Source organism: Aquarana catesbeiana, linkage group LG08, assembly GCF_042186555.1.
Source record: "Aquarana catesbeiana isolate 2022-GZ linkage group LG08, ASM4218655v1, whole genome shotgun sequence".
In the NCBI taxonomy this organism is placed as follows: Eukaryota; Metazoa; Chordata; class Amphibia; order Anura; family Ranidae; genus Aquarana; species Aquarana catesbeiana.
This window is the reverse complement of record NC_133331.1, coordinates 285,665,963-285,690,436: the sequence shown is the minus strand read 5'-3', so window position 1 is coordinate 285,690,436 and position 24,474 is coordinate 285,665,963. Positions and strand designations below refer to the sequence as shown.

At 44.3% G+C, this 24,474-nt stretch overlaps 1 protein-coding gene across 2 annotated transcripts in view; it reads left to right on the top strand.

The window, feature by feature from the left end:
• Window positions 1-24,474, top strand: part of LOC141106558 (NACHT, LRR and PYD domains-containing protein 12-like) — a 283,337-nt gene that overhangs the window by 177,173 nt on the left and 81,690 nt on the right. The window contains exons 3-7 of one of the 2 annotated variants that reach the window (XM_073597414.1): window positions 4,261-4,545; window positions 7,612-7,650; window positions 10,447-10,731; window positions 13,536-13,574; window positions 13,878-15,624. The exons of the other annotated variant lie outside the window; for it this stretch is intronic. Coding sequence (XP_073453515.1) covers window positions 4,261-4,545; window positions 7,612-7,650; window positions 10,447-10,731; window positions 13,536-13,574; window positions 13,878-15,624 — 2,395 coding nt within the window. The remainder of the gene's footprint in view (window positions 1-4,260; window positions 4,546-7,611; window positions 7,651-10,446; window positions 10,732-13,535; window positions 13,575-13,877; window positions 15,625-24,474) is intronic. 2 annotated transcript variants of the gene reach the window in all.

The following is a 24,474-nucleotide window of genomic DNA, read 5'->3' as shown; positions in this document are numbered from 1 at the left end:
ACGACCACAATTTCCTGCCCCTGTTTATTGACAAGTACAGAGAGCTGCCCTGTCTGTGGCAGGTCAGACACCCCCACTATAATCACAAACAGAAGAGGCAGGCAGCGCTGGAGAAACTGCTGGAGTTGGTGAAGCCGGTGGTCCCCACAGCAACCATCCCTTATTTAAAAGCTAAAATTGGTGGCCTGAGGAGCACTTATCTTAGGGAGCGCAAGAAGGTCACAGATTCCCAGAGGTCCGGAGCTGCAGCAGATGACGTTTATGTCCCCAGGCTGTGGTACTATGAGAGACTGCGATTTCTGTCAGACCACACTGAAGTCAGGGAATCCCTCTCCACTCTTCCTTCCACTCTTCCTTCCACCCCAGCTGAGGCTTCCGATGTCCAACCTGGGCCTTCCAGCCAGGAAGAAGTGGAGGAGCCCAGCTGGAGTCAGGTATAGCATTCTTCTACAGATTTCTGGGCAATAAATAAATGATGTTTACTAGATGTTATTATTGATCACTAATTGCTGCTTGAAAGTGTTTTACATATCAATAGACAGTAGTGGGCACCCAAAATTGGGACAAGAATGCAAAATGCTGGGCTCAGAAGGATAGTCTGTTATATTTGTTAACATTGAATTTGCAGCAGTCAGGAGGTGAAAATTGTGTGTGATTGATGAAAACAATACTAAAACTATGTCCCTTTTTCATACACAGGAAGACCTCAGCCAGGAGGAGGCTGTGGAATGTGGCAGTCAGGAGGAGGCGGGGATTAGTGGCAGCCAGGAGGAGGCGGGGATTAGTGGCAGGCAGGAGGAGGTGGGGCTAAGTGTCAGCCAAGAGAAGCCAGGGACTAGTCGCAGCCTGACTGAGTCTCAGGTCCCTCCCCTCCGCCTGCCATATAAAAGGGCCAGGAAGGCCACTCCCAGTCCTGTGCAGGATTCAGCGTACAGGCTGATCCAGGAGGCTTCGGCTTCCCTCAGAGCCTTCCCCAGTCCTGAAGAGGCCTTTGCCTGCATGGCTGCCACCAAATTGCAGGGCATGCAGGAGGGCCAACGCAAGATTTCTGAGGACTTGATTTATAAAGTCCTTCGTAAGGGGGAGAGTGGGGAACTGACACACAAGACAGATGTCATGGAGAGGGACGATCCTCTTCCTCCTCCTCCTCCTGCTGCCACAACTCCACCACCACAGCCAAAGCCTGTAAGGAAGCGTGGAAGGAAGACCAAAGAGTGATGACCCTGGGTTCAGTCTGGTCTGACAAAAGCTGCAGTCTCTCGTATGACCACAGCCTGGGGACACAGATGCCTTCTGCTGCTTTCCGGATCTCTGGGACTTCTGGACCAGACTGCCCTCCCTTAGATATGGACTCCTCAGGCCACCAATTTTGCTTTTAAATAATTGATGTCTGCCCTGGGGGTCCAAGGCTTCACCCACTTCTGCAGTTTCTCCAGCGTTGCCTCCCTCTTTGTTTATAGTTGTGACCCCTTAATAAAATATTTTTAGGTAAATTCTACTCTCCTGTGTGTGTTTTCATCCAAAAAGGACAGTTTGTTGGTGACGATTCAGGTACATTTCTAAAGTACAATGTGAAATTAACAAGGGACAACAACACCAAACAATCTCCTACAGATTAAATAGAACAACATATCAATGGTGTTGTGGGAACTTGTCACAAAAAACACACAAACATTTTCGGGAGTACAAATCAAAATCACCAAAAAAATAAAAAGAGAAACACAAAAAAAAATTCTACATTAAAGTAAAAAAAAAAAAAAAATATGTTGTCAGATGTAAGAAATCAAAATATATTGAGGGAATCCCGATAAATAGTAACGAAAAAAGTTTGTGAGAAGTGTGTGTGAATATGAGCATCAAAACGACTTAATTCTTGTCACATTATAAAGAAGAAGAGAGTGCGCTGTATTAGACCATTTTGAACATTGCAGCGTGACGAAAGTGCTTTATCCATTACGAACGCTAAGTTTACCAGAACGAGCTGTCCCGTGTCGGAATTTCTTCTGAGCATGCGTGGCACTTTGTGCGTCGGAACAGGCCACACACGGTCGGAATTGACGCGATCGGATTTTGTTGTCGGAAAATTTTATCTCCTGCTGTCCAACTTTGTGTGTCGGAAAATCCGATGGAAAATGTCCGATGGCGCCCACACACGGTCGGAATTTCCGACAACACACTCCGATCGGACATTGTCCATCGGAAAATCCGACCGTGTGTACGGGGCATAAGATTGTCCTGTATTTGGCTCCATCTATATTCCCATCAACTCTGACCAGCTTCCCTGTCCCTGCTGAAGAAAAGCATCCCCACAACATGATGCTGCCACCACCATGTTTCACTGTGATGATGGTGTGTTCAGGGTGATGTGCAGTGTTAGTTTTCTGCCACACATAGCGTTATGCTTTTAAGACAAAAAGTAAAATTTTGGTCTCATTTGACCAAAGCACCTTCTTCCACATGTTTGCTGTGTCCTCCACATGGCTTTTCACAAACTGCAAATGGGACTTCTTATGGCTTTCTTTCTACAATGTCTTTCTTCTTGCCACTCTTCCATAAAGGCCATTTGTGGAGTGCACGACTAATAGTTGTCTTGTGGACAGATTCTCCCACCTGAGCTGTGGATCTCGGCAGCTCCTCCAGAGTTACCATGGGCCTATTGGCTGCTTCTCTGATGAATGCTCTCCTTGCCCAGCCTGTCAGTTTAGGTGGACGGCCATGTTTTGGAAGGTTTGCAGTTGTGCCATACTCTTTCCATTTTCGGATGATGGATTGGACAGTGCTCCATGAGATGTTCAAAGCTTGGGATATTTTTGTATACCCTAACCCTGCTTTAAAATTCTCCACCACTTTATTCCTTACCTATTTGGTGTGTTCCTTGGCCTTCATGATGCTGTTTGTTCACCAAGGTTCTCTAACAAACCTCTGAAGGCTTCACAGAACAGCTGTATGTATACTGAGATTAAATTACACACAGGTGGACTCTATTTACTAATTAGGTGACTTCAGAAGGCAATTGGTTCCACTAGATTTTAGTTAGGGGTATCAGAGTAAAGGGGGCTGAATATAAATGCACCCCACACTTTTCACATATTTATTTGTAAAAAAATATGAAAACCATTTATCATTTTCTTTCACAATTATGTGCCACTTTGTGTTGGTCTATTATATAAAATCCCAATTAAATACATTTACATTTTTGGTTGTAACATGACAAAATGTAGAAAATTTCAAGGGGTATCAAGGCACTGTACATCCAGAGCCTCTGGTTTATAGACCAGATACATCCTAAATATAGAACCATTTCTCCAACTGTCCATCCAGAGCCTCTGGTTTATAGACCAGATACATCCTAAATTTAGAACCATTTATCCAACTGTCCATCCAGAGCCTCTGGTTTGTAGACCAGGTACATCCTAAATATATAACCATGTATCCAAATGAAGAAACCTTAAAGCGTTTGTAAAGGTGTTTTTTTTTTTTTTTTAAAATAACAAACATGTTATACTTACCTTCACTGTGCAGCTCGTTCTGCACAGAGTGGCCCCGAACCTCGTCTTCTGGGGTCCCTCGGCGGCTGTTTCAGCTCCTCCCCGCAAGCATTCACCACCTTAATGCGAGCTCCCTCGCACGGTGGTGAGTGCTTGCGGGCGCGCTCCCGTGATACAGCCGGCGGCTATAGCCGCTCGCTGTATCACTCGGCCCCGCCCCCCGGCGCGCCGCGTCATCGGATGTGATTGACAGCAGCGCGAGCCAATGGCTGCGCTGCTTTCAATCCATCCACTGCAGCCAATCAGCGGCCAGGGTGAGCGGAGGAACAGATGTCGGGAACGCGAAGCTGACTTTCGAGGCGTCAGGTAAGTAAAACGGGGGGCCTGGGGGCGGCGGTTCTGTCAGAAGTTTTTTCACCTTAATGCATAGAATGCATTAAGGTGAAAAAATTTTTACCTTTACAACCCCTTTAAAGGCACCCCATAGTGCCTGGGCACCCTGGTTGAAAAAGGCTGTCCTACACCATCTACAACTTTATTTTAGACATTTACAGAGTGATAAAACTCCAAATTGGATTTGGAATTCCTTATTGATGCACAGGTCAGTATTTTATTATGTAATATCTTGATATATCTAGCAAACCTCTAATGTTGCTCCCCCCTTTCATATGTTCTTTATTAAACAATTAGCGGTCAGTATAGACCTATGCTAGGGAATTTCTTGACTTCAAGTTGGCCTGAATGTTTATTGTGGTGGGTATTGTTTCTACAGGAGAGATGGATTGGCAGACCCCTGGGGATCTCATCATATATTCTCTTGAGGACCTGAAAGGCAGTGACTTCAAGAAATTAAAAAATAAATTATCTGATTTCTCTTATGGAGATAAACATCCCATTCCCAGAGGAAAACTAGAAAATGCAGATTGTATCACCACAAAGGACCTCCTGATAAACACATATGGAGAGGAGGGAGCTCTGGATGTCACCATTGCCGTCCTTATTCTGAACGGTCTGCTTGGACCTGCAAATGACCTCCAAGAAAGGAGAACACAAAATGGTGAGTTCCCATCTATAACAATAATTTCATAACAATTGTTTTACAACATTCATTACCTATCAGCAGTGGCAGAACTACCAGGGTTGCAAAGGCCGCATTTGCGAGCGGGCCCTGGTGTACTGCCACTGTCCAGGGGTCCCAGCAGGGTTGCTTGCTGCTGACAGTTCCCCCACCCATCTCCCTCGCACCGCAGGAAGTGTGAAGCTAAGTAGCTGAATTTGATCATTTACACTCACAGAGGTGCACACACAGGAGGAGAGGAGTAGGAGGAGAAGGAGCAGATTGTCTCTCTCCTCTCCCATCCATGCGAGGAAGGGGTAACTGTCATTGCAGGCTCTGGGCTGTATGAGAGAGACACTCTCCGCTCAGAGGCCCGGTGAGGAGGCACTGATGGGCACTGATAGGTGGCATTGACTAACACTGATAAGTGGCACTTAAAGGCAGAACTGATGTTTACTGATAGTCAGCACTGATGAGCACTATTAGGCAGCACCGATGGGCACTGATAGGTGACACTAATGGGCACCGATAGGTGGCATTGATAAGCAGCACTGATGGGCATTGATAGGCAGCATTGATGAGCACTGAACACTGATAGGCGGCACTGATGGGCACTGATAGGCAGTATTGATGAGCACTTATACGTGACACTGATAGGCATCACTGATAGACGGCACTGATGGACACTGATAGGTGGCACTGATAGGTGATATTGATGAACATTGATAGGCAGCATCGAGAGGCTGCACTGATGGGCACTGATAGGCGGAATTATTGAGCCCTAATAGGTGGCACTGATAGGCGGCACTGATAGGCACCATTGATGAGTACTGATAGGCGGCACTGATAGGGCTGCACTGATAATCAGTGTAAACAAAGTACAGTCTTGCCGGTTAACTGCTCTCCTTTTCTCACACAGACAGAGCATGGGAGGAAAGGACTGCCGATAACTGCCAAGTCTATTTACATGTGATCAGCTGATCACATAATAAAGGGCCACCGGGATTGGCCCTTTACCATGATCTGTGATCAGCTGTGTCCTAAGGACACAGCAAGTCACAGAGCGTGCTGGATGTGTGCCTCAGGGGGCACACGGGAGGCAGAGTTCTGGGAGGATGTCCATGGCCGCCCTTCCCGAGCTAGAAGCCTGGGGCTTAGATGGAAGGGGTGGGGGTCCGGGGGGCCCTTCACATAGTTGCCAACATTGCAAAAAAAAAAATGTGGGACACTTTTTTGGCTGTAGGTGGAGCTGTACAATAATTAGGGGCGGGGCATTCGTTTGTAGGCGTGGCTTAGCAAAAAACCACAAGTGCGGTGCGCAAAGCGCGCCGCGGCGAAAGATGGGCGTGGCTCATGTGAGAAAGTGGGTGTGGCTTAAATGGGCGTGGCTCAGGAGGGTGTGGTTAGAGTCTGAGATGAATGAGGAATGGAGAGGGAGAAGGAAAGGGGGACAGGGGAATGACGGGACAGCAGCCCCAGATCCTACACAATAGAAATATGTGTATTCTAGAAAGTTTAACAATCAGCAGATAAAGATACTCCAAACACCTGGTGTTGACGCTTCAATCATCCCGGCACCATGGTTGTTATGGTGTCAGGATGATTGAAGCGCATTATTTCTATTATTACATTGTAATATAAAATTAAATCATTCAATTCACCATAATGCCGAATCAGTGGGATCCCTGAGCGTGTCACTAGCCACGTCGCCTGCCACCAGCAGAGTCTGTGCTTGCATCAGGTGCCCCCGGCAGAGTCTGTCCTTGCATCAGGTGCCACCAGCAGAGTCTGTCCTTGCATCAGGTGCCACCAGCAAAGTCTGTCCTTGCATCAGGTGCCCCCGGCAGAGTCTGTCTTTGCATCAGGTGCCTCCGGCAGAGTCTGTCCTTGCATCAGGTGCCCCCGGCAGAGTCTGTCCTTGCATCAGGTGCCCCTGGCAGAGTCTGTCCTTGCATGAGGTGCCCCCGGCAGAGTCTGTCCTTGCATCAGGTGCCCCCGGCAGAGTCTGTATAGACCCCCTCAGTGCAGACCCCCCTCCATCAGTGCAGACCCCCTCAGTGCAGACCCCCTCCATCAGTGCAGACCCCCTCCATTAGTGCAGACCCCCTCAGTGCAGATCCCCTCCATCAGTGCAGACCCCCTCCATCAGTGCAGACCCCCTCCATCAGTGCAGTCCCCCCTCTATTAGTGCAGACCCCCCTCTATTAGTGCAGACCCCCTCAGTGCAGCCCCCCTCTATTAGTGCAGACCCCCCCTCAGTGCAGCCCCCCCTATTAGTGCAGCCCCCCTCTATTAATGTAGACCCCCCTCAGTGCAGCCCCCCCTCAATTAGTGCAGCCCCCCCTCTATTAGTGCAGACCCCCTCTATTAGTGCAGACCCCCCTCAATTAGTGCAGCCCCCCCTCAGTGCAGCCCCCCTCTATTAGTGCAGACCCCCCCTCAGTGCAGCCCCCCTCTATTAGTGCAGCCCCCCTCTATTAGTGCAGACCCCCCCCTCAATGCAGCCCCCTCAGTGCAGCCCCCCCGCTCAGTGCAGGAGTGGCCGGTGTTCTGCCGAGAAAGTTCCCCTCGGCAAGTAAGGACCCCCTGTACTGCGCAGGCGCAGCGCTTGCGCAGTACGGGGCTGGGGAACTTTTTGGCAAGACACGGCGATGGCGACGCCATGTCTTCTGCTTCAGTGGAGAGGGGAGGGGCCGTGCAGCTAAAGAAGCCGATTCATTGGCTGCACGGATCGAGCCCCCTTCCTCTCTCCACTTACTCAACACTAGGGGGAAGATAGAGCGGCGGCGGCCGCCGGCATTTTGCTGGAGCCAGCTGCTCCAAAAATAAAAAAAACAACATTCCCGATTTTCCTTATGGAATTCGGGACAGGCTCCAATCGGGACGAGGGTCCCAAAATCGGGATTGTCCCGGGAAAATCGGGACTGTTGGCAACTATGCCTTCATGGTTTCCTGCACCGGGGCCCTGAAGGTTCTATTTACCCCATGAGAAAGATGCAGATAACTTTTCTGAAAATTATATTAAAAGGTTAGTGTACCTAATCTTATAAAAATTGTGTTTTGCAGCCAAGTTGAAGACAACCACGACCAGCAACAAATTAACAGGTCAGTAGAATGTCCACCTTTTAAAAATATATTGTTTTTCATTACTAAATGTTATCTATTTTAGTTTGGGTAATGTGTGAAATGTTTGAATTCATTGTCATTGATGCATTTTTTTTTGAGTAAATTATGAAGAGTTTATTAGTCTTTGATACACAGAGTGGAGCATGGGTTTGTTAATGACTTTAAAGTACGTTTTGCATGATTTTTGTATGAATTGCGTAAAACCTTTATCATTACATCTTCTTATTTTATGTATTTATTTATGTATGGTATTATCTAGGATATAGTGCTTCAAATAATTCACTGTTATAAGATATTATTATATAGTGATAGCTTCACTTAGTGCAGGCAGCTTCATTTCACCATAGTTTGGAGAGTGCAGACTTTTTTTTATCACTTTAAATCAGTATTTTTTGCTAGAAAATTACTTAGAACCCCAAACATTATACATTTTTTTTTTTTAGCAGAGACCCTAGGGAATAAAATGGCGATTGTTGCAATTTTTTATGCTACACTTTTTTTATGTCAAATGCAATTTTTTTGGAAAAATACATTTAAATGAATAAAAAAAAAAACACAATATTTACCACATTTTGTTTGTAAAATGTGAAAGATGATGTTACGCTGAGTAAATAGATACCTAATATGTCACGCTTAAAAAGCTGCACACACTCGTGGAAAGGCGACAAACTAGGGTACTTAAAAATCTCCATAGGCAATTTTTAAACAACTTTACAGGTTACCAGTTTAAAGTTACAGAGGGGGTCTAGAACTAGAATTATTGCTCTCGATCTAACGTTTGTGCTGATACCTCACATGTGTGGTTCCAACACCGTTTACATATGTGTGCGTGACTTTTGTATGCGCTCGCTTCTACGTGCGAGCACGGAGGGATGGGGGTGCTTTAATTTTTTTTCTTATTTTTTTTTTATTTTTACACTGTCTCTTGAATTTTTTTTATCACTTTTATTCCTATTACAAGGAATGTAAACATCCCTTGTAATAGGAATAAGGAAAGACAGGTCCTCTTTATGGAGAGATCTGAGGTCAAAAAGACCCCAAATCTTTTTTACCTTTAAAAGCAAACAATTAAAAAAATAAATAAATAAAAACATTTTTTGATCTTTTGCTTTAACCAGTTTAACTCGGTGGGTGGAGTCGTGATGTCAGTAGACTCCCCACCCACCTCTACACTCCCCTGTGTATTTCTAACACTGAACTTCTGTTATGATCTCTAACATCCAGTGAAAAGACAGGAAAGTAACCACATGACTTCAGCATGACAAATCATGGTGAGGTGTGGAACAGCCAATCCTTGCAGAGCTGCTGAAGAAAGGAGTGGGGGAGGGAATTAAAAAATACCGCCTGTGTCTTAGGCTAGTGCAGAGATATGTAAATCACCTGTCACTCACAGCAAGGGGGAGGATTTGACAAAGTTTTTCTCTGTTTGTCAAGAATTATCTCACTGAACAATAGAAGAGGATTGCTCAGAGATGGATTAACTCTTTGTGGCAAGACCGGGCTCAAATGATAGGAAATCTTATACTCTACAGTATGATATAAAAAAAAAATTTGGGTTTACATCCACTTTAACTTTGTGCCTAGCCAGTGTTTTAATGTACTGTGGGAGGTGCTTTTACTAGGGGAAGACATAGATCTGTGTTCCTTTATTTTATATATATATATATATATATATATATATATATATATATATATATATATATAATTTTTTTTTTTTTTATTTATTTATTTATTTATTTATTTATTTTACATTTTTTATTTTTTTACATCCTGTCATCAGTGTAGTTACCATAGTGACACTCTACTACTCTTGGTCGATGGTGATCAGGGTTTTTTTTTTTACACTTCACTGTATAAGCAATAGCTTTAGCTCTCATGACTGGGTTAACCATTCATGAACAGCTTGCTTATGTTTGTGATCTGTTGTTGACTACAGCCAATCACATTGTACAGGTAGCTACCCTGTTTCCCCGAAAATAAGACCTAGCGTGATTGTCGGTGATGGCTGCAATATAAGCCCTACCCCCCAAGTAAGCCCTAGTTAAAGTCCTTGTAGGTCTTATTTTGAGGGTAGGGCCTATTTTCGGGGAAACAGGGTAGGGCTTATTTGAAGCGTAGTGCTTATATTGCAGCCATCACTGACAACCACGCTAGGTCTTATTTTCAGGGAAACGGGGTAGGTACCATGTGATTGCTGTGAGCCAATCAAATATCACAACAGTAAGCAAGCTATTCATGACTGGAAAGCCATTCGTGACAGGTTGTTTACACTGTTATCATGTGATAGCTGTGACCAATCATAGTGATCACATGATACCCGGTTTCCAATTACCGTTAAGTGAAAGTGTCCATCACACGCTGCCCACTCCTAACCCGAAGCAGGCGCGATGACATACAGGTACAAGATCCAGCCTGCTCATGCCACCTGCATGCAGTATATATACAATAGGTGGATGGCAACTGGATAATTACCCTAGATAACAATAAAAAAGAATATTATTATGGTATGGTAGTATGGTACCACAGTACATTTTTGTGATTATAGTCTACCTTTATCTGCCTGATATGGAAGAATTTCTTAATAATGTACAGGTCAATATTTTTTTATCTAATATCTTGGTATTTATTAGTTTGGATTTATCAGACTCTAGTTTTGTTCCCCTTCCATACGTTCTTTATTGAACAATTTGTTTCAGTATAGACCTATACTAGTGTTTTTATTTTTTACCTGAAGTTGTTCTGAATGTTTTTTGTGGTTGGCTTTTGTTTCTACAGGAGGGATGAATTGGCAAACCCCCGGAGATCTCATCATATATTCTCTGGAAGACCTGAAAGGAAGTGACTTCAAGAGATTTAAGAATAAATTGTCTGATTTCTCTTACGGAGATAAACCTCCCATTCCCAGAGGAAACCTGGAAAATGCAGATTGTATCACCACAAAGGACCTTCTGATAGACACACATGGAGGGGAGGGAGCTCTGAATGTCATATGTGAAGTCTTAACCCTAATTGGTCTGATGGGACCCGCAAATGACCTCCAAAAAAGGAGAACAGCAATTGGTAAGTTCCCGTAAACCCTTTGCGCCTAAGGGTAAAACAAATCTTAATGCCCAAGCACAATTTTGCAACTTTGACAGTTGTTATCAAAACTGTAGATATCATCACAACTACTTTGTGCATCCAGGTGGATTATACCGCATTTTTTTCAGGACAAATTGGGCTTTTATTTTGTTGTAAATGGTAATGGATGTGTCCTAATTTTTTATATTATCAAAGGAAAACTGGCCAAAAATATTTTTAAAAATATTTTTTTTTAAATGTAGGTGTTACTACCATAACCTACCACCAAAGAACAACCCAAATTAAATTCTTCTGCTCCTGACAATGGTAGCGATACAACATACACTATATTGCCAAAAGTATTGGGACACCTATCTTTACACGCACATGAACTTTAATGGCATCCCCGTCTTAGCCCGTAGGGTTCAATATTAAGTTGGCCCACCCTTTGCAGCTATAACAGCTTCAACTCTCCTGGGAAGGCTGTCCACAAGGTTTAGGAATGTGTCTATGGTTATGTTCTACCATTCTTCCAGAAACGCATTTGTGAGATCAGGCATTGGTGTGGATGAGAAGGCTTGGCTCGCAATCTTTGCTCTAATTCATCCCAAAGGTGTTCTATCGGGTTGAGGTCAGGACTCTGTGCAGGCTAGTCAAGCTCCTCCACCCCAAAATTGTTCATCCGTGTCTTTATGGACCTTGCTTTGTGCACTGGTGCGCAGTCATGTTGGAACAGGAAGAGGCCATCCCCAAACTGTTCCCACAAAACTGGGAGCATGAAACTGTCCAAAATGTCTTGGTATGCTGACACCTTAAGTATTCCCTTTACTGGAACTAAGGGGCCAAGCCCAACCCCTGAAAAACAACCCCACACCATAATCCCCCCTCCACCAAATGATTTGGACCAGTGCACAAAGCAAGGCAAAAAGACATGGATGAGGGAGTTTGGGGTGGAGGAACTTGACTGGCCTGCACAGAGTCCTGACCTCAACACCTTTGGGATGAATTCAAGCTGAGATTGCGAGCCAGGCCTTCTTGTCCAACATCAGTGTCTGATCTCACCTGGAAGAATGGTCAAACATTCCCATAGACACACTCCTAAACCTTGTGGACAGCCTTCCCAGAAGAGTTGAAGCTGTTATAGCTGCAAAAGGGTGGGCCAACTCAATATTGGACCCTACGGACTAAGACTGGGATGCCATTAAAGTTCATGTGCGTGTGAAAGCAGGTGTCCCAATACTTTTGGTAACATAGTGTATGTGTATGTTAGGTGTTGTGTGTACCTGCACTACAGCCCAAAAACAATAGTGTGTATTTTGCTTTTTTTTATCCTACCTAAAACACAGACACTGACTGACACTGATACTTGAACGCGTGTAATCCCCTGTGCTACTATGTGTGCTCGAATACCAAATCAAGAAATATATCATTTGTGCATTAGGTCTTGTTGCTAAACACCTGTATGTGTTCCCACATAAACTGGAATACAGCAGTCGGCCCTACAGAGGAGGCTTGATGCTGTGGGATGGTGGGTCAGCAAGCCCAGATCATGATCAAACGGGTTGCTGACCCCAGGCAAACACTTCCCTGTTTTAAGGTCGAGGTTGAGCACCCCTGCCTTATACACTTCCACTGGTCTGTGTTTATTAGAAGCAATTATTATATATAGGGTTAGCGCTTCACACATTTATATTTATTGACACTGATACTAATTTAAAAAAACAAATTCTGTCCAAAAAAAAAATACTGACCCTGACCTTGACCCAAACACTAACCCTGGCACTGACCTAGATCAAGCCTTGATCTTGTTTTTTTTTTGCATTTTTGTATTTTATTTTTTTATTATTATTTTATTTATTTTTTTACACACTTTTATTCTTCTCCGCAAGGAGAGGGAGACATACAATGTATCTCTCGCCTTCATTCACAGAGAAAGAAAACAGAGACGAGCTTCACAGTGACTGATCACTGTGATAGCCAATCAGAGGCTACTATGGCGGTCAGGTGACCCAGAATCAGGAGTGCTGGGTCCCGATCATTAGTACGGGGCTCACGGTGAGACCCCGGTCTGTGTGCTGGGAGATACACAAATATGCGGGCCCACGTATAAAAGCCAGGTTTAGTGGGACATATTTGTGTTAGGTCGGCATGAAGGGGTTAAAGTGATTGTAAAGGCATTCTATGCATTAAGATAAAAAGCCTTCTGTGTGTAGCAGCCCCTCTCAGCCCCCCCTAATACTTACCTGAGTGCCATCTAGATCCAATGATGTTGTAGGAGTGTCTCGGCTGCGTGGGACTCCCCTCCTCATCGGCTGAGACAGCAGCGCAGCGTCATTGGCTCCTGCTGCTGTCAATCAAAGTCAGTCAGCCAATGAGGAGAGAAAGGGGTTGGGTTGTGCCACAGCTCTGTGTCTGAATAGACACACAGAGCTGTGGCTCGGCTCGGGTCCCCCTATAGCAAGCTGCTTGCTGTGGGGTCACTCAAAAGGAAGCAGGGGCCAGGAGCACTGAAGAGGGACCCGAAAAGAGGAGGACCTGGGCGTCTCTGTGCAAAACCACTGCACAGAGCAGGTAAGTATACTGACCATTTCATGAAAACTGTTTTAAAAAGCTCACTAATAATTACCAACAGGAGTAGGATGCAGAGAACTGTTCTGAAAGTAAATGAAAAGGTCCATTACCTGAAGGTACAGTACATGAAAGTTCTGAGAAATTACCAGAACTGAGATCTGATCCTAAGCAAAGACATTTTTCTACACACAGCCATTTATCTATTCAGTAATCTTATAAAATTGTTTTTGCAGTTACGCTGAAGCCAGTCACGACCAGCAACAGATTAGAAGGTCAGTAGAATGTCCACTTAAAACCATTTTCCATTATTCTACCACATAACATTTTAATAATAGAAACTCACATTAAGGGGGATCAAATTTTAGTTTTAATCAGGGTTTTTTTTATGATTACAATTATAATATGAAGTGATATGAATGTTAGTGTTTGGCGCTGCCATGTTTGGTTTTAGTTAGTAGACTGAATGCTTATACAATATTTCTCACCTAATATGCTAAAGTTGGATAAACCAATTTTTCATGTTTTCAATTTCATGTCCACGTGAGTGATAAAAGATTTTTCTTCCTTTAATGCAGAGTGGAGAAAGGAATACACAAAATCAAGGAAGGAGGATTTCCAGCGGATGAAAGAATATAACGCTCGTAGAGGGGAGACTGTCAGCTTAAAGGACAATTATACCAATTTACAACTAATAAAGGGACCCCAGATAATGGATGAAAAGATGTATGAGATGTTTAATTCAGGCAAAGGAAATCTAAGGATCTTGGATAAGAAATCAGATAAATATTTTCCAACTACAATTCAGACACTCTTTGAGCCAGATAAAGATGGTTTCATCCCAAAGATTGTGGTGTTACAAGGACCTGCTGGGATTGGAAAAACTATGACCTCCAGGAAGATTATGCTGGACTGGGCCTCTGGGGATCTCTACCAAGATAAGTTTGAGTTTGTATTTCATCTGAGCTGCAGAGAACTTAACATCATCACTGGACCCATAAGCCTTGTGGGACTTTTATCCAGGACCTGCAAACTGCAGTGTTCAGATGAACTGGTGTCTATTCTGAAGGATCCTGGTAGAAAACTTCTCTTCATAGTTGATGGTTTTGATGAATTGAGATGGACTCTGGAGAAGAAATCTGAGGTTTCTCATGACATTTTTGAAGAAACCCATAAAGACTTACTCCTCCAAAGATTGCTCAGAAAACAGATTCTAAAACAGTCTTCTCTGATCATCACCACAAGGCCACTGGCCTTGGAGAACCTTTACTCATTTGTTGATGAATCACGTGATGTTGAAGTCCTGGGATTTTCAGAGGAAAATCGTAGGGAATATATATGCAACTTCTTTAAAACTGGAGATGGTGCAGACAAAGCTCTCAGCATTATAAAAGACAATGAAATTCTCTACACCATGTGTACTGTCCCTATTGTATGTTGGATTTTGTGCACTGTATTGAAGCCCCAAATAAAACAGGACTTGGACTTACTTCAGTCTAAAACAGCCACCTCTGTATATCTCCTGTATTTGAAGGGTCTAATAAAGTACCATTGTAGGGACCAGCCAGCAAACACCTGCCTAAAGAAACTGTGTGCTCTGGCTAAGGAGGGAATTTTGAACCAGAAAATTTTGTTTGAGATGGAAGATCTAAATAGACATGGACTTTCTCTGTCTGAGGTTGAGTCTGTATTTCTGAATGAAAACCTCTTTCACCTGGACATCGAAACCCAAACCTGCTACAGCTTCATCCATCTGAGTGTACAGGAGTTCCTTGCTGCTCTCTATTATGTGCTGGATGATGGTTCTGGAAATAAAGAAGGGACCACTGGATTGGGAGAGGGAACTTCCATTCCAGAGATCTGTAAAGGAAATTCACTCTCAACAATGTGTAAAGAACACCCACATTTAACATTAGCTGTGCGATTCTTGTTCGGGCTGCTCAATGAAAAGGAAGTTAAAACATTTTCTAAGAGCACAGGCATCAACATTTCCCTCCCAGCCAGACAAGCAATGGAAGAATGGCTTATGGGAGAATGTCTCTCGAATACAGGAAACACCTCGGCAACCTATTCTATTGAAGCCATTTTATGTCTGTATGAGACTCAGAACAAGGACATCATCAGGAGAATCATCTCTTATTCTTCACAATTAAAATTGATATATGAATCGAAGGGTGGTTTGACGAGAAAAAATTGTTCTAAACAGCTGTGCTATTGCTTGTTAACTTGTGAAAATCTCCAGGCGCTCTCTTTCACAGACCTTGTATTGGAACCCAAACACCTGCAAATGTTATCCTCATTATTACACGGATGTAAAGAGCTCAGGTAAGGCAGTGGTGAAGATATGTAAATTACTGAAATCCAAAAGATTTTACATTTTCAGTTCCAGTTTTTAATTATTCTGATTTTATTGAATTTTTTGGGAGAAAGAATGTACAATTCACTAAATAACAAAGAGTATTCACTTATATAAAAACACAGTAAAGAAAACATCTTGTCTTATAGCAGTGACAAGCATACATAACCTATGTTCATGAGGTTTCCTGAGATATTTAGAAATACTGTGCTGTGCAAATGTTATAGGCAGGTGTAAAGAAATACTGTAAACAAAGAATGCTTTCAAAAATATATATCTTAATTGTTTATTTTTATCAATTTACAAAATGCAAAGTGAGAGAACAGAAGAAAAATCAAAATCAAATCAATATTTGGTGTGACTACCCTTTGACCTCAAACCAGCATCAATTCTTCAAGGTACCCACAGTGCTTGTGCACACAGTTTTTGAAGGACCTCGTTAAGTAGGTTATTCCAAACATCTTGAAGAACTAACCACAGATCTGTGGATGTAGGCTACCTTAAGGCCTGATTCACACCTATGCAGGTTGCAGTTTGCATATTCCAGGTGCATTTTGTGTTTTTCAATACACTTTTTTGATCCATTGAAGTCTATGGAACCAAAAAAAACAGAAAAAAGTCCCTGGCCCTTCCCATAAAATGCACAGATGTGAACGTGACCCATAGGAAACCAAGGTAAATGGACTGTAGTGTGTTTCTGCAAAACTGAAAATGTACTAAAAAATGCATAGGTGTGAAGCAGGCCTTAAAGTGGAAGTCCATACAAAAACGAAAATCCCTACATCTATACACACTTCAACCGATCTAATACTAACCTCTCTATCCCTGTAAGGCTCGATTCACACCTATGCATGTTGCTTTTGAGCGTTTTTTTTTTTTAGACTGTATACAGTCTAAAAAAAATGTAAAAAAAACCCGGCAAAAACGCATCAAAAACGCATCAAAAACGCTGTAAAAACGCTGCAAAAATGCTGCACTTGCGTCTTTGATGCTTGTTCATTGAATTCTATTACATGCAAAACGCTGCATTTTGCATGAAAAAAAGTCCCTGACCCTTTCCAAAAATGCAGAGATACAAAAAGGCATTGATGTAAAAATGTTCCATAGGAACCCATGTTAAAAAATTCCCATGCATTTCTGCAAAATGCATCAAAAAATGCGCTAGTGTGAATGGAGCCTTACTCAACCTCCAGTGGCGGAAGCTCTGCAGAAGGCACGGCTGACAATGGCTATGAAATGCATGAGAAGTGACGTCACACATAGACTTACTATGGGGCTTCCGTTGTCGTCCGTTTTCACTGCACCCGCCTCCACAGCAAAGCCACGGCTGAACAGCTCAGTGTGGGATCCGGTCGGAGTGGGTCAGACTGGCTTACAAAGGGGTACTGTATGTATACTCATTTTTAATTTACAGAGATAGAGAGGTTAGTGTTAGATCGTGTTGTGTATAATGTAGGGATTTTAGTTTTTGCATGGACTTCCACTTTAATCCTTCTGTCTCTTCATGTCATCCCAGGCAGACTCCATGATGTTGAGATCAGGGCTCTGTGGGGGCCAAACCATCACTTTCAGGACTCCTTCTTCTTTACACTGAAGATAGTTCTTAATGACATTGGCTGTATGTTTGGGGTTGTTGTCCTGCTACCGAATAAAGTTGAGGCCAATCGCCTCCCTGATGGTATGATAGATAAGTTACTGCCTGTATTTCTCATTATTGAAGACACCATTGATCAGGCAGCGTTGAGGACTGTAGATGCAGTTGGTTGGCCAAGTAAACATAATGCAGCAGATGAAAGACACATCATGCTTACTTCCCTTCAACATCAGAAGATGCCTAGCAGTGCCATCAGCACAGAACTGGTGAAAACCAGTAGAACCCAGGTACATTCATCAACTGTCCAGAGAAGTCTGGCCAGAAATGGTCTTCATGGAAAAATTGCAGACAAAAAGTCATACCTCTGACATGGAAACAAGGCTGAGCGACTCAATTATACACAAAAATATAGGAACTGGAGTGCAGAAAAATGGCAGCAGGTGCTCTGACCCCAAATATATTCTGCAGCAGGACAACAACCCCAAACATACAGCCAATGTCAATAACAACTATTTTTGGGGAGAAGAACAAGGAGTCCTGGAAGTGATGGTTTGGCCCCCACAGAGCCCTGATCTCAACATCATGGGCTCTGTCTGGGATTACATGAAGAGACAGAAGGATTTGAGGCAGCCAACATCCACAGAAGATCTGTGGTTAGTTCTCCAAGATGTTTGGAACAACCTATCTGCTGAGTTCCTACAAAAGCTGTATGCAAGTGTACCTAGAGGAATTGATGCTGGTTTGAAGGCAAAGGGCGGTCACACCTAATATTGATTTGATTTGGATTTCTCTTTCTGTTCATTTACTTTCTATTTTGGTAATTGATAAAAATAAACTATTAACACTTCTATTTTTGAAAGCATTCTTCATGTACAGCATTTTTTCACAACTGCCTATAACTTTACACAGTAACGTACAAAAGTTTTGATGACACAAATATTAATTTTTCATAAAGTCTACTGCCTCAGTTTTTATGATGGCAATTTGCATATACTCCAGAATGTTATAAAGAGTGATCAGAAGAATTGCAATTGATTGCAGAGTCCCTTTCCTGACAGGCTCCATGGCAGCATACGTGTGGGTAGGCTCCGCCTCCATAACTACCCAATAGGACCCCTCTCCCATAAATCTTTGCTCTAGGCTGCTATCCATGTTCCTTTTTTGTCCTCCTCCGTAGGACCAGGTGTTGGTTCTCCTACCTGAAGATAAACTTTCCTAAGATCGAAGCAGCCGAGTGCCAAAAAATTCCTCCGATAGGCCCTGACTGTTAAGCAGGGTATGGAGTGTATAGCAGAGTAGCGCTGAAGATTGGATCGGTTCATCTATGTGCACATGGTCTGTTTGCCTAATGATTCAGGCGACCATTATCTGCTGCCAAGTCCGGTGTGTGTGTATGGATGGCGGTTCCTCGGCCCAGGTGATCGTAGGTGGAGGGGTAAGTTTTTATTCATATGCATATGGCAGCAGTGTTTATGTGTTGTTGTACCTCTTTGTGTTCTCCTGCATCACTGGTGTCCTAGTCGGCGCTGACGCTCCCTGCGTTCCAGCAGCCGCTCTCTCTATTATTTCCGGGTACCGGCGTGCGCTCTGCGCATGCGCGGACCCGATACGAAGTCGAGGCTTGGTTCGCGCATGCGCGCGATCGTCTCGCGTCTGATGTCACGGGCGCCACTTTTAAAAGCTGTGGAAAGCTTACAGAGCCCCGGGAATGATCGTGGGGGATACGGCGACTTCCCGGGGCAACTATCTTGGCGGTTCAAGGTAAGACAATCTCTATTGTCTGGGGGTTGAGGTCTGTTGTCAGCCAGCTGATGTGTGAATCTGTCTCTGCAGTTTCCTATTGTGTTGACACCATGGACTCCTCACTGCCCCCTAGTGGCTAGCCCGCTTGTAGCAGGTATGTTTGCAGTTATGCTTTTCTACCTGTACAAGGATTGAGAGTAGGATTTTAGGACATTAGCTGATTTTTGTCTCTATCTTTTCTGTGCTTCTTTCCTCACAGCCCTCCTAGGTCTGATCCACACCATAGTTCCCATAAAGGAAGTGGATCATCAAAATCACACCACCGGCAATCTTCCTCCAGGTCTAGCCATCATAGATCTCCTTCCAGATCTGAACAGCGCAATAAAGATCCTTCTCACCCCCCTTTATCTCACTCTAGAGAGAGATCAGGAAAATCATGCTGGGAGTGCAGGATGCCTGTTCCAGCAGACAAATCTCTCTGTGATCACTGCTTCTCTAAAGCTGCAGATGAGAGGGATAGTGCAGACCAGCGTTTAGAATCTATGGTGAGGCGGGTTGTGAAAGAATCTCTACAGGAAAGAGAGGCTCAACAGCCCCGTGATTCCCCATCAGACCCATTATTCCCTCCAGTGGGAGAAGGTTCTGTGCATGAGACATGGGAAGTCACCCTTCTGCTCCTGTTTCAGACAGTGAATCGGATCTGGAAGATCCTGGCGTGGGGTTTGAGTATGCTCTAGTCCCTTTGGTGAAGGCAGTAAAAGAGGCCCTGAAGTGGGAAGATCCAGTTACTTCCCCCCAAAACAGAGAAAGTTTTTCAAGCAGCTCAATAAGGAGCAACAGTATTTTCCTTTTCTCTCTGAGCTGGGCGATGTCATTTCTGAGGAATGGAGCAAGATGGACAAGAAAAGTTCCATGCAGTCAAAGGTCTTGAAACTATATCCTTTTAAGGAAGAGGAAGTAAAGCACCTTGAGTCAGCTCCATTAGTGGATGCAGCACTGATGAGACTAGCAAGATATGTAACGCTTCCCTTAGAAGATACTGTATCTTTTAAAGATCCTTTGGAAAGACGAATTGATTCAGATTTAAAAAGGGTCTACCTGACGTCAGGAATGGCATGTAAGCCAGTACTTGCGATAGCTGCAGTCTCCAAAGCTTTGGAATCTTGGTCTGATAATGTGGATGAGTTCTTAAGAGGTATCTCTACTGAAACAGTGAAAGATTCTCCTATCCAGGAGATCAGGCTGGCATCAGCCTTTCTTGGGGAGGCCTCTATTGATGTCATCCGCCTGATGTCCCGGGTTATGTTGGCGGCTGTTTCAGAACGTCGTGCCTTATGGCTCCATCCGTGGTTGGCGGATCCAGCTTCCAAGCAAGCTTGGTGCCGAATTACGTTTGAAGGTTCTTCATTGTTCGCCAACAAGCTTGATAGTGCCATAACCCGGGCCACAGGTGGGAAGTCTGGTTTCCTCCCTCAAGACAGACGTCTACAAAATCAGAAACGTAGTTTTCCTAGAAGACAAAACTCTGATCGTGCTAGGGAAGCGCGCAGCTACAGACCTGGTCGGGAGTTTTCAAGGTCCTGGAAATCCAAGCAGTCCTCTTTTAAGAAACCCGCAAAAGGTGGTTCCTCTGGCAACCAGGACACCACTAAGTCCTTTTGAGATTGGGCCCGCTCAGGCATGCCAGGTGGGGGCTCGTCTTCGCCACTTCGGGCATGTCTGGGCGGCCTCAATCCAGGATTACTGGACCATCAAGACGGTCTCCTCTGGTCACAAGTGGGTCTTCAACAATACCCCAAGACTTCCCACATCTCTTCCAGGTGCAGAAGAGAAAAAGCAGGTCCTGTTAACCTACGTGAATTGTTTATTGGATCAAGGCGCAGCCGTCCCTGTTCCAGAAAACAAACGAGGCAAAGGCATGTATTCTACTCTGTTCATGATACAGAAGAAAAACGGTACATGGTGGCCAGTAATAAACTTAACCCATCTCAATTCCTTTATCCGAAAGGAAAAGTTCAAAATGGAATCTTTATTTATGATTCAACAATCAGTACATCTGGGGGATTGGATGATTTCAATCAATCTAAAAGATGCATACTTTCACGTGCCAGTGGCAACAGATTTCCAACAATTCCTCCGCTTTGCAGTAGGCAATCAGCATCTGCAGTTCACATGTCTACCCTTCGGCCTAACAAGGTCACCTCGGGTCTTCTCCAAGGTCCTCTTGTCTGTTGTGGCTCTACTTCGCATCAAGGGGGTTCGTCTCCACCACTATTTAGACAACCTACTTCTCCTAGCTCAGAACAAAGATCAACTTTTAGAGCACAAGAGCTTAGTCATCTCCACTCTGCATTAATTCGGGTGGCTTCTGAATTTAGAGAAGAGCCATCTAGAGGCAACTCAATCCCTGGTGTTTCTTGGGGCTCACTTCAACACATTGGAAGGCACCATCTCCCTTCCAGAGGAGAAGATTGGAGTGATTCGAGACAGAATACATGCAGCCCTTGCGTCATCTCACCTCTCCGCTCTCCAATGCCTGAAAGTAATTGGCACGATGACAGCCACTATTCCTATGGTGACATAGGCCCAATGGCATACACGACCCTTCCAAAAAGGGTTCCTTCAACAATGGGATTCTTCCAGCCAAGTCCAGCGCATACACCTTACTCCAACCATGAGAACGTCTCTCCTTTGGTGGCTTCAAGGGAAAAATCTGCGCAATCACCATTCAATCATTCCCATCTCATGGGTCACATTAACATCGGATGCCAGCAATCGGGGTTGGGGTGCTCACTGCCTTTCAGAAGTGGCTCAAGGTCAATGGATTGTCCCTGCTCGAGGGATTGTCTCCAACATTCTGGAGCTGAGAGCCGCCTTTCAGGCACTCCTGTCATTTTGCCATCTAATAGAGGGGTCATCAGTAATGCTAAGGTTGGACAATACAACCGCGGTGGCTTACATAAAGAAGCAAGGTGGAACTCGCAGCTGCTCTCTGTTACAGGAAGTGGAGCCGATAATGAGCTGGGCTCAGAAGTAATTGTCCAACATCTTGGCAGTTTACATTCCGGGGATTCAGAATGTACAGGCGGACTACCTCTCGCGGGTTCAAATGGACAACAACGAGTGGTCTCTCCACAGAGGGTTGTTCGAGTGGCTTCTGACCCTGGGAGTACTTCCAGAGGTCGATCTGTTTGCTTCCCCATGCAATCACAAAATGCCCAGATACTATTCAAGGTTCAGAGACCCTCAGGCATATGGAATAGATACTCTCTCAGACCAATGGAAGTTTCAGAAGGCTTATGCCTTCCCTCCAGTACCGGTGATTCTTCAATTTCTCCGGAGGCTCAGAACAGAGAAGGTGGTGATCATTGCAGTGATTCCTTTCTGGCCCAACAGGCCGTGGTTTCCTCTGTTATCGCTCCTGAGTTACCAAGACCCAGTTCCCCTACCTCTCAGGCGCGGATCTACTGTCTCAAGGCATGATGTTACACCCATGCCCATCCTGCCTACACCTCAGGGTGTGGTTCTTGAGAGGGAAAGGCTTGAATCTCTAGGTTGTCCTGAAGAAGCTATTCCAACTCTTCTTAGTGCCCGGAGGGGAAGTACTAATAGGGTATACGAATGTATATGGTCTAAATTCACTGATCATATGTCTTCCAGGTCAAATCCGTGTAACTCTCCAGCAGTACAGAACATTCTAAGTTTTCTCCAATCAGGGCTGGACCTATCCTTAGCAGTAAGCTCACTAAGAGTTCAAGTTTCAGCCATCTCGGCCTTCACAGGAGTATCTTGGGCAAATCACACATTAATTTGTCAATTCTTTAAAGGAGCTATCAGGCTTAAACCTCAAAGAAGACCTAGGTTTCCGAAATGGGACCTCCCTATTGTCTTGGATTTTCTCTCCAATCTCGGATTAGATCCTGATGAACCTCTTTCCATCAGAGACCTCACGCTCAAGACCACCTTCTTAGTTGCTGTGACTTCGGCTAAAAGAGTGTCGGAGATTAGAAATCTAGATTCAGAAGAACCTTTTCTGACCTTCTTTCCAGACAGGGTAGTCTTGATTCCCATGCTAGGGTCAAACCCTAAAGTGACCTCAGTCTTTCATGAAAATCAAGAGATTGTACTTCCTACTTTCAGAACAATGGATAATCTGGATGTTCATCCACTTGATGTAGGCCACACTCTAAAACAATATCTGGAGGTCGCGGCTCCATTCAAACAGAATTTCTTTTTGTTCTTCTCCATGGTAAAAACAAGGGAATGCGAGCTTCGGTCAGATCAATTTCTTCTTGGATTGTGCAGACCATTCAGAGGGCATACAAGGCAAAGGGCTTGGCTCCTCCGGAGGCAGTGACAGCTCATTCGACCAGGAGTATCTCGACCTCGTGGGCAGCTTCTCGGCATGTCGCGCCTGAAATAATTTGTAAAGCGGCTTCTTGGTCTTCTATTAACACATTTGTTTCTCACTACTGTGTTTAACCTGCTGCTCTGTCATCCATTAATTTTGTTTTACAAGTATTGTCGGTTGACAATGTAAAATAAATTTGGTTTCTTTGCTCAAACATTTTTGCCCACCCGGGTGTGTTTTGGCGAGTTATTTCCCACACGTATGCTGCCATGGAGCCTGTCAGGAAAACGGAAAATTTATATCAAATACTTACCGTAATTTTCCTTTCCTGATAGGCTCCATGGCAGCAGGAGTCCCTCCCAAATGTCTGGAGTAGGCTAGTTACAGAACATGGATGGCAGCCTAGAGCAAAGATTTATGGGAGAGGGGTCCTATTGGGTAGTTATGGAGGCGGAGCCTACCCACACGTATGCTGCCATGGAGCCTATCAGGAAAGGAGAATTACGGTAAGTATTTGATATAAATTTTCAGTTTTTTGCCACAAAAATGAACTTACCGAAATCCCATAAAAAAAAAAATTCCACTGCATTTGTGAAGAAGGCTTCAGGGCGCCCAAGAAAGTCCAGCAAGCGCAAAGACATTCTCCTACAGTTGATTCAGCTGCAGGATCGAGGCACCACCAGTGCAGAGCTTGCTCAGGAATGGCAGCAGGCAGGTGTGAGGGCACCTGCATGCACAGTGAGGTGAAGACATTTGGAGGATGGCCTGATGTCAAGAAGGACAGCAAAGAAGCCACTTCTCTCCAGGAAAAACATCAGGGACAGACTCATATTCTGCAAAAGGTACAGGGATTGGACAGCTGAGGACTGGGGTAAAGTTATTTTCTCAGATCAATCCCCTTTCCGATTGTTTGGGGCATCTGGAAAAAACCTTGTCCAGAGAAGAAAAGATGAGCGCTACCATCAGTCCTGTGTCATGCCAACAGTAAAGTATCCTGAGACCATTCATGTGTGGGGTCGCTTCTCAGCCAAGGGAGGGGATCACTCACAATTTTGCCTAAGAAAACAGCCATGAATAAAGAATGGGAGAGAAACATCCACTGAGAGCAACTTCTGCTAACCATCCAAGAAC